Source organism: Microtus oregoni, unplaced genomic scaffold (assembly GCF_018167655.1).
Source record: "Microtus oregoni isolate MIOR12 unplaced genomic scaffold, Mior012 000091F_ref0000469, whole genome shotgun sequence".
In the NCBI taxonomy this organism is placed as follows: domain Eukaryota; kingdom Metazoa; phylum Chordata; class Mammalia; order Rodentia; family Cricetidae; genus Microtus; species Microtus oregoni.
The window spans coordinates 2,112,627-2,123,581 of NW_024544600.1; the positions used below are offsets into that span (position 1 = coordinate 2,112,627).

Consider the following 10,955-nt stretch of genomic DNA (forward strand, 5'->3'; position numbering starts at 1 on the left):
GAGGGCACAGGTAAATTAATCTGCTAAGCGGTTTTTTGTTATTTTATAAAAAGCTAAAAGTAAATTGAGAACTGAGAGTAATTACGGAGAAATAAGGAGATATGACACATTTACATTTGGATGTCTAAATTAAGTTTTATTTAATATATAAAAATATTATTCTAATGTAAGTGAGACAAAATAAATATCAGAGTGGGAGGAATGTGCTAGATTTGAGAGAAAAGCCAAATTTGTTTTGTTTGAGAGTGAGAGAATGAGAGAGAGAAAGATCCGATTAGAAAAGAGAGTAAGTGCATTGTGAAGCCTAAATCAAGATCTAATACCCCAGTCTTTTGGGATTTAGCTCAGAGGGGGTCTACATCTGGAATGGTGGGTGATGAAGAACGGGAGACTGGGAGTGAGAGCACTCAGCAGCAGGAACAGCTAGAGCATGCTGGGCGGCAGCAGGAGGTCTGGCAACAGGTGGGGCGGCAGCAGCTGGAGATGCAGCACTGGGGTCTGCAGCAGCTGGACACACAGCAGGTGGGGCGGCAACAGGTGGTGTGGCAGCAGGAAGGCCTGCAGCAGCTAGAAATGCAGCAGCTGGGGCGGCAGCAGGAAGGCCTGCAGCAGCTGGAAATGCAGCAGCTGGGGAGGCAGCAGCTGGATCCACAACAGCTGGAACTGCTACAGCAGGGGCGGCAGCAGCTGGAGGTGCAGCAAGAGGGCCTGCAGCAGCTGGAAACACAGCAGCTAGGGCTGCAGCAGGAAGGCCTGCAGCAGCTAGAAATGCAACAGGTGGGGCGGCAGCAACAGGGGTGGCAGCAGGAAGGTCTGCAGCAGCTGGAAATGCAGCAGCTGGGGCGGCAGCAACAGGGGCGGCAACAGGTGGGCTGGCAGCACACAGACTGACAGCAGCTGGGTCTGCAGCAGCTGGACACACAGCAGGTGGGCCTGCAGCAGCTGGACACACAGCAGCTGGGCTGACAGCAGCCTTGGCCACAGCCCTCCTCAGAGCAGACAGAGCCACAACAGGAGCTGACCATGGTGTCAGAGGTGGAGGTTCTGGGTTGGTTTAAAGATGGTGGGTTGGAAGATTTGGAAGTGGGAGTCTCCCTGCCCACATCCTCTTTTATACCCCACTGAGGGGCTGCTGTTCTCACGTGCATCATTCTTTCCTTGCTATCATCTAGGTTAATTAATACGTGATTATCAAATTAGGAGAGTTTCTTTTCCTGGTTGCACTGTTAAGGTGAATGGATAATTTCCTTCCTAGCATGTTAGTGCTCACTGTCAGTTCTTCCTGAACCATCTCCTAAGTGGCTTTTTTTCCCCTTTTAATTTCTTTCAAGAGAGCTGTCACCTGACATTTGATGTCCTGGTCTCCATGTTTCAGTGTCATTTTTGGCACCTCTTCCTTCCCCGTAAGCAGTCACATGCTTTATTTTAATTGCTCTGGTGACCCTGGAAGATACAGGTACTTTACACTGATGGCTCATGCATAATGGGTCAGGTGAGCACAGAAAGACCAGTGGCTTGGAACAGGAATGCATTGGCACAGGCTCTGTTATCGGCTCTTGTTAATGTGACTGTTTCTGCAGATCTTAGCTGGCTAGGGCTGAAGGCATGGTAACTTTGTAGAGAATCACAGTCCAGGGGGCATCACTTAAGAAGAGGAATGAATGTAGAGATGATGATTTATGCACCGCAAGTCAGAAATGGCAGCAGAGGCAGGGTGGTATGTAACTAAGAGGGTTGAATGTGTATCAATAGAATATTTATGTTCCTCACAACAGATGAATATGGACAAAACTGGTATGGCCACGACTCTGTATCTATAGGAGGCTATATGCATGCATATATGCATAATTGAAAGGTATTAATAGTATTGGATAACCAATTGGTGTGCTCTTCCCTGGGAGAGACTATTCTCCTTACTATCAGCATTCCTCTGTTTCTCATAGCTCCTTGTTGAGGGTTGAGGCCCCATGTGCATCCCTTTGTTCACTTAAACAATAAACGTGTCTATTACTATTGTCTTTGTTTAGCTCATGTTTAGGTAGTTATGTTAGTAAGACCTGAAAACATAAGCAAGTAACATTATACCGACTGTGTATATTGTACTTATATATGTGTTTATGTGTGTGTCTACCGTGCGTGTACAACACACACATGCAACATACATGTAACAGCAATAATGAAAAAAGGAAGCCATAAATTTGAAAAGAAGAAATGGGTGATATAGGAGAAGGTTTAGAGGGAGGATAGGTAAAGGAAAATTCTGTAATAATAATAGAATCTCAAGAAATAAAAGAAATAATTTTTAAAACAGAAATCAAGGGATTGAAGGTCAATGAGCAAGGGCATGAGCCGAGTTGGAAAGTGCCCATCCTTCCTCTGGAATCCAGTCCCGCCATGGTATTTAGGCCTGTGACACATCAGCTGTCAACAGGGCAGATTCCCAAGTTAAAAGACCTCAAGTGTTGTATACAGTAATAATTCCTTCACTCCTTTATTATAATCATCTCCAGGGAAACAGTGCATGTGCATTTGGAGGCTGGTACGGAGTAGATCAGAGTTCACACAAAGTGATAGTCAGAAAACAAATGTGTATTTCCCACTTCACCCTCATAGTCTCTCCACTGTGTCAACCAGAGTACCTGAAGGTAATTTTCTCAGTCCGTATGTGTGAAATCCATGAACTCCTTCCCTTGAGCTGTAGAGTAAAAACTATACAACAGAAAATCCACATGAAACCCTTGAAACAATCTAACCTTCATCCCTATACTCCAGGTGAGGTACAAAATAAATATTGTATACTAGAGCTCCCTTCCAAGGCATGACAATGTAGGGATTGTTAATCTGCCCTATGTACCTGTGTGTTAAGACCCACGTAAAGAAGATGGCTGGAGACAGACAAAGTCAATACTCCCAGTGACTTAGCAACAGCAGTTGATAAAATACATATGCAGTGTGACTTAGAACAAATTCTTGGTGTCTCGACTGTGCAGTAGAGAGTGGACTGGCAACTCATATATAAACTCATATATATATATATATATATATATATATATATATATATATGGATTCTATTTGGATTCCTCTCCCTTAATAAAAAGATACCAAGTTATGTACAGAATTTGAATAGAAGAAGCTAGTGCATAAAAGTTTAAGCTCAATTCTCAGCCACCATTTGGAAAGATGCAAACTTCTTTGCATAAATTCAGACTCTGTGGATAATGAAGTTGATTTTTCAGAGGTGAGGATACCCCAAGAGACATTCATGTTCCCTAGGGTGAAATTTACCCCTGCTAATGTTTTTCTAGGCTTCAAATGTCAGTAGACAGTTCTGGGGTTTGCAGTTGGAATAGCACTGTGCAGTAGAGATGGAAAGAATATATTAAGCATTAGATGACGCACTATGGTGGTCTTGAAGTTCTTAGGTGCAGATATTCTAACCACATATAGAACATAGATAGCACAGCAAGGACAGAGAAACCAAGATGTTGGAAATTTCCAGATTTGAGCTTCTCTTCTGGGTACTGCAGTATAGTAATCAGAAAAGAGCCCTCACAGAGGGATATTCTGGGATAGTCAATCACAGTAGGACATGGGGGTGGGAAGACTTTGCAGCAGCTGAGGAATCAGAAAGCAATAAAAGCTATTGTCCAGCTTGCGTTCTCCACTTCCTACCATCCAGGATCCCATGCAAGCAATAGCCCTGACCAGAGGAGGCATGGAATTTTCTCAAAAACTAAACTAAAACTGTCAGAAGATCCAGCTATGTTGCTTCAGATTTTATGTTCAAAGGAATAAAATAAAACCAAGAGGGACCCTTATATATCTAGGTATTCTGTAGCACTTCTCAATATGGAATCATAGAGGCAGGCTAAACAGAGTCTATATATGCATGGATATATTATCAGCTGAAACATATGGACAGTGGAGCATTATTTATATATCAAGAATATAGCCAATCTATGTGTAAGAAAATGAATAGAAGTAGAAATTGTCACAATAGGCAAAACAGCCAAAGTCAGAAATACAATTATCAATGTTTTGCCAGATATGTGTCACACACATACATGTTCACAGTATTGCACACTTGCACACATGCCACTGAAAGAGAAAAATGTTATAAATGGGAAGAAAGTATGAATGACAACTGAGAAGAGAAACTAGACAAGTAGAAGTGAGCAGGTATATGCTACCTGTGGGATATATGCAAAATATGCATTTATGGTTGCAATTTCTACTATTTTGTGATGCTAATTTCTACTCTTGGTAATATGAGCATTCAGTACTATCATCATTGAAAATTAAGTCACCAAACTATTGTTGACAACAAAAATAATCCAAATTGTTCAGAAAAATAGAATGAAAATGCAAGGACATATGTTAAAAACTTACCATTTTAAGGGACAACAATTCCAAAATGAATGTCGATACCATGGCATGCCCCACATATTATGGAAAATTTTTTCAATGGTGGCAATATTGAGATCAGGACTGTGAGTATCTAGAAAAAAATCTATGACCAAAGGAGTAGACACAATTCTGAAGGTTGCGGTTGCAGTAAGCAAGTTCAGTCAGGAACTAATTGGAGAACATTTTTTGAGGACCTAGAGCGTAATTGAGGGCAGAGAGGCAAGCCAGCAAAGAGTTCTATAATGAGCAGGTCAAGCCTGGAGACATAAGGGTGCCAAGTCACTTATTGTCTTTGTGACTTTGGAGAATACATTTGGATACAAGGGAATAGAAATAAGAGAATGTTTCTCAACAACACTCTCACTGCTTGGGTGTTCTGCACCAGAGACTTTGACTCCACTATTTAAGCTTCAACTTCTTTCAAAGAGAGTCTTTATGGAGCAAGTTTCATGCTTGTGGACCATTAAAGCACCTTCTGTATTAAGAGAAAAACTCAGAAGTTAATAGAAAGCTGATGTTTCAGAAGTTAACTGCTGGAGTCTGTTCCTTGTGTAGAGAGGAAATAAAAATATAGATAGAAAAAACCAAAAAATTTAACAGAAAGCATGATGGCTTATTGTTTATATGCTTTGAAAATTTAGATTTATTTGTGAATGGTGGACATTGCCTTTTGAAAACATTGCCAAGGCCAAATAGTTCCATGACTATGAAGTGATATTGCAAAGACTCTAGAGAAGATCCAAAGTAGTGTACATTTTAGAGATAGCAAGCAGTCAGGAGTGTGGGTAGCATAATTTGTGTCCCATTTCATCCCAGGTACATCAGAGACTGTGTTCTAAAGAAGGTGGTCTTGTAGCGGTGGTCTGGTAACAGGTAGTCAGGCAGCAGGTGCTCTGGCAGACGCATCGACACCGCAGTGATCTTCAACAGAGTTTGACATTGGTTTTACAAATTGGAGGTTCTAGATTTGCTTGGATGAAGGTTGATTGATTGGAAGATTTGGGAGTCTCCTTGCCCACATGTCTTTTTATATCCTGCTGAGGTGTTGTAGGGTGATCACTTGTTGGTTCCTGGCTGCCTGGAAGAGATGGACAGACTTTTTGAAGGGTGGACCTGGGTGTGGGTATGGGAACAATTGCTCTACACAAGGAACATTTGAGGCTGTAAGAGAAGAGCAGGGCAGGATGCACAAGAGCATGAAGCACGAGGGCATCTTTTCCAGGATCAGGAGACCCTAGGTAGGCTGTTCCTCCAGTAGGTGGTCTAGCAGCAGTTGGACCCACAACAGCAGAGTTGGCAGCAGCAGGGGCGGCAGCAGGTGGTCCTGCAGCAGGTGGTCTGGCAGCAGCATGGCTGGCAGCAGCATGGGCCACAACAACACTGCATCATGTCAGAGGCTGGAGGGTGTATGTAGGTTTGACAGACGATGGGTCAGACTGTGGTTTTATAGCCTTTTTGCCCAGGTCTGCTTTTATACCCAGCTGAGGGGCCTCCATCTCATGAATTACTCTAAACAAATCATCAAAGGAGGCAAGACACTGCATGAGTAAAGACTAAGTTGGATCCTAATGATATCTTCATACTTGTGATCTGTTAGGCATCACTGGCAACGGACGGCCTTAAAGCACAAGGTAGTTCTTATGGGTTTCTCTGGCTTCCAAGGAAGCAGTCACTTGACATTCTCATGCCATACACCCTGTGTTTAAGAGTTGGTTTTGTTGGTCATCCTGCCTCTGTTGTAGTGTCACATCTCATTAGTCTGATGGCTCACACATAATGGGGTCAGGTGTCTACAGAGAGCGTGAGTGTGGAAGGACACTGGCATGAGAACACAGAGGTCCTGTCCTAGATGGATGCCCTGGATAAACATGATGTGCAGTGTATCTCTGCAGGGATAATGCTAATGGCAAGACAGTAGAGAAACCCAATCCATGTTATTCCTCTCTCTGAAGGGTAGGCAACACAAACAAAGCCAGAGGATGGGTGGCGTGAATACTGAGGTTAATTTCTCTACCCATGCCAATCACATCCAGTCTTGCCTTCGTCCATGGGTTGGGTCTGCTGTGTGAAGTGTTGGAAATGAAAGCAAATAGAGAAGCCTTTCAGGTCCTTGAGCAATGAGGGTTGGAGGCATTCATAGAGTACATCCCTACTGCAGAGTCATAAATTGGTTGTATCCTCTTGGGGTTTTATGAGAAGATCCAGTGTCTCTAGGTGAACTGTGGTTCTTCAGGACTCTAAACTCAACAGCCCAAGGAGCTTTTCACTAAGGAATCATCCTTAGCAATGCTGTCCATTGGTTCCATCAAGAAAAAGTCTAGCCATTCCTGTGAGATCAACTCAAAAAAAAAAAAATCAGTAGCCCTCCTATACACAAATGATAAAGAAGTGGAGAGAGAAATCAGAGAAACATTACCTTTTACGATAGCCACAGATACTGTAAAATATCTTGGGGGAACACTAACCAAGGAAGTGAAAGATCTATTTGACAAGAACTTTAAGTCTTTGAAGAAAGAAATTGAAGAGGATACCAGGAAATGGAAGGATCTCCCATGCTCTTGGATTGGGAGGATCAACATAGTAAAAATAGCAATTCTACCAAAGGCAATCCCCATCAAAGTTCTTCACAGACCTTGAGAGCACAACAATCCACTTTATATGGAAAAGCAAAAAACCCAGGATAGCCAAAACAATCCTATACAATAAAGGAACTTCTGGAGGCATTACCACCCCTGACTTCAAACTCTATTACAGAGCTACAGTAATGAAAACAGCTTGTATTGGCATAAAAACAGAGATGTAGACCAATGGAATTGAATTGAAGACCCGGATACTAATTCACAAACCTAAGAACACCTGATATTTAACAAAGGAGCTAAAACTTTACAATGGAATAAAGAAAGTATCTTTAACAAATGATACTGGCATAACTGGATGCCAACCTGTAGAAGAATGAAAATAGATCCATATCTATCACCATGCACAAATCTCAAGTCCAAATGGATTAAAGACCTCAATATAAATCTGACCACACTGAACCTGATAGAAGAGAAAGTGGGAAGTAGCCTGCAATACATGGGCACAGAAGACCACTTCCTATGTATAACCCCAGTAGCACAGACAATAAGAGCAAAGATAATGCATGGGACCTCCTGAAACTGAGAAGCTTATGTAAAGCAAAGGACACATTCATTAAGAAAAAAGGTAACCTACTGAATGGGATAAGATCTTCACCAACCCACAATCAGACAAAGGTCTGATCTCCAAAATATGTAAAGAACTCAAGAAACTAGATATTAAAATTCTAAATAACCCAATTAAAAATGTGGTACTGAAATGAACAGAGAATTCTCAACAGAAGAAGTTCAAATGGCCAAAAGATACTTAAGGTCATGTTCAACTTCCTTAGTGATCATGGAAATGCAAATCAAACAACTTTGAGATATAACTTTATACCTGCCAGAATGGCTAAATTCAAAAACACTAATGATAACCTATGCTGGAAAGGATGTGGAGTAAGGGGAACACTCATCCATTGCTGTTGTGAATGCAAACTTGTACAAACACTTTGGAAGTCAGTGTGGTGGTTTCTCAGAAAATTGGGAGTCAACCTAACTCAAGATCCAACAATACCACTCTTGGGAATATACCCAAGATATGCCCAATCATACTACAAAAGCATTTGTTCAACTATGTTCATAGCAGCATTAGTTGTCATAGCCAGAACCCGGAAACAACCTAGATGCCCCTCAATGGAAGAATGGATAAAGAAAGTGTCACACATCTACACATTAGAGTACTACTCTGAGGTAAAAAAAACAATGACATCTTGCAAATGGATGCAAATGGATAGAAATAGAAAACAGTATCCTGAGTGAGATAATCCAGACCCAAAAATATGAATATGGTATGTATTCACTCATTAGTCGATTCTAGCCATAAACAAAGACATTGAGCCTATAGTTTGTGATCCTAGAAAACCTAAGTAATAAGGTGAAACCAAAGAAAAACATATATAGATCCTTTTTGAAATTGGAAGCAGACAAGATTACCAGGCAAAAGTTGGGAGCATTGGGGTGGGGGTGGGGTGGGGGGAAGTGGAGAGGGAGAGAGAGAAGAGGAGGAGTGGGGATAGCTTGTTGGAGTGGATGGTTGAGATGGAGGAAGGGCAGATATGGGATCAGAGAAGAAGATATCTAAATTAAGGAATCATTATAGGTTTGGCAAGAGGCGTGGCTCTAGAGGGGCTCCCAGGTGTCCACAGGGATGTCCTCAGCTAGGTCCTTGGGCAGTAGAGGAGAGGGTGCCTGAACTGGCCTTGTCCCATAGTCACATTGATGACTATCTTCAATATCACCATAAAACCTTCATCTGGTGATGGATGGAGATAGAGACAGAGACCCACATTGGAGCCCTGGACAGAGCTCCCAAGGTACAGTTGATGGGCAGAAGGAGGGAAATATGAGCAAGAAAGTCAGGACCCCGTGGGGTTGGTCCACCCACTGAGACAGTGTGCCTGATCTAATGGGAGCTCACCAAAGCTAGCTGGACTGGGACTGAACGAGCATGGGATCAAACTCTGAATGTGAATGACAATGAGGGCTGACTGAGAAGCCCATGATAATGGCACTGGGATTTATCTCTACTGCATGTACTGGCTTTTTGGAATCCTAGTCTTTTAGGATGCATACTTTCAAAGGCCTGGATAGAGGGGGGGAGGGCCTTGAATCTCCCTCAGGGCAGGGTACCCTGCCCTCTCTTAAGACTAGAGGGGGAGTGGGCAGAGTAGTGGGGGAGAAGGGAGAGAAGGGGAAGAAGTGGAAATTTTTAAAGGTATTATTTATAAAACAATGAATTTTAAAAAAAAAGAGTGGAAAAAATGGGGGGCAACCATGAGGCAAAACACTACAACTCTGTCCCCCTGATCCATTTGTGTGATGTATGAGCCTCTGTGTAATTCACACTTCTGTAAGCACATTGGTCTTGTCGTCCATGTGAGGCATCTCTGGAGGTATTCTGCATGTGTCCCGTGAGTGGAGGATTTTCTTGCAATTTCTTCCCTTGGCATTGGATCACCAAAGGAACAGTGATTAAAACGTGTGGGTAAGTACACTAGATCATCCATTGGTATATGATCTTGTCACAGTGAAGTGACCTGCCCTTTCATATCAATATTCATAACAGCATTACTTCTAATCCACAGACCCCAGAGGTCAACACAGGTTGAGAAATAACATGGTGCACATTTGGAAGATAGATGTCAGCCAGTGATATTTCATGATATGTTCTGAAGGGGTAAACTCAAAAGATGGCAGCTCAGTATGGGACTCCCAAAATGTTAAATATCAAGTGAATAATGGGAGCACTACTAAGATCAGGAGCATGGCATCGTGGATTGTTTCATTGTTGGAAGTTCACACAGAGGTAGGAGGGTTGACCTTAAGTCACTTGTGCTGTTAGGAGGGGCAATGACTTTGGATAGGCTAAGAGCAGATAAAGAAGGACTGGAAGGAAGAAGGTAGTCCAGCTTAGAGATGAACTCCAAGCAGGTCAAACCTGGGGTAAGAGAGTGACCTAAGCAATTTGCAACTTGTGGGACAGTGTGGGGACAGAAATGCCTTCAAGTGGAAGGGAAGATGAGTTCGTGGTCCTTCTCCAAGTCTCATTGTTTTGAGTTTCATGAATTAATGAACTGCCTTCACACTATATCTACCTCGGTGTTCACAGAATGGCGCCGAAGCATGATTTTGGTCATGGTCCTCATGAAATCCATTCCTAATATGAGAAAGATAGAAAAAGAGTAGCTGGGGACTCAAGTACTTTTGGCTATTACTCAGATGAGACCTCACTGCCAAGGATCCAAATAAAAGAATGGGTTCATCGTGAATAAGGATGGCAAAGGACTGGAGGATATGTACCTCATGGTGGTAAGAATTCTTGCAGGGACTAAAGTAGTCTCTCGAGTAATGCCAAGGCCCGCATACCTGGAGACACCACAATGAAGAAGCAAGGCAAGTGAGAAAGCCCTAGGCCTCTGAAACCTCCAGCAAATCCCCACCAATTCACCCCAGGAACAAGACCCCAAGTCCTCATACTTCCCAAAGAATTCTACCATGGTAGATAGAGGCTTTCAATATACCTCTTTTCTGGGAGCAGTGTTTATTCAAACAGCTGGGTAGTAATGGTGAATACAGTTCTGTGGTCCATGTATTCACTGTAGAGGGACAATGTGTTTCCCCTAATCAGGGTCCTTGACATGAGAGAAATGAAGACCCTTGAGACTTGGAATTGGGTGCTTGTATAGCGTCACATTTATTCTGGCGGGGAGGGGGAGATTTCCAGGTGTCAAGACCATGGCAAATGTCATACACATTGATAGGTAGAAGACTCGAGTTTCCCGAGTGGAGAGAAGATTTGAAGACATGTTCCATAAAGAGAGGTGAAGCAGGATGTGGGGGAGCACACTTGTTGAAGAAAAGCAGCTTCTGTTGGAAGAGAAGGACAGACGTTTTGAAGTTCGACCTTGGTGTGGGTATGAGGACAGTTGC

At 42.7% G+C, this 10,955-nt stretch overlaps 1 protein-coding gene across 2 annotated transcripts; it reads right to left on the minus strand.

The window, feature by feature from the left end:
* Window positions 1-407: 407 nt before the first annotated feature.
* On the minus strand, window positions 408-1,025 carry LOC121442360 (keratin-associated protein 4-3-like). 2 transcript variants are annotated; one of them, XM_041643861.1, is made up of 2 exons: window positions 919-1,025; window positions 408-738 (listed from the first exon to the last, which is right to left on the minus strand). In XM_041643861.1, the coding sequence occupies exons 1-2, from the start codon at window positions 1,023-1,025 to the stop codon at window positions 408-410; spliced, it is 438 nt and encodes a 145-aa protein (XP_041499795.1). The 2 variants fall into 2 exon arrangements, with proteins under 2 accessions (XP_041499795.1, XP_041499794.1); XM_041643860.1 differs by having other exon boundaries at window positions 408-1,025.
* Window positions 1,026-10,955: the final 9,930 nt, after the last annotated feature.

Excerpts from the sequence above, each read along its gene's own strand:
- LOC121442360 (XM_041643860.1), bottom strand. The coding sequence starts at position 1,025 with ATGGTCAGCTCCTGTTGTGGCTCTGTCTGCTCTGAGGAGGGCTGTGGC.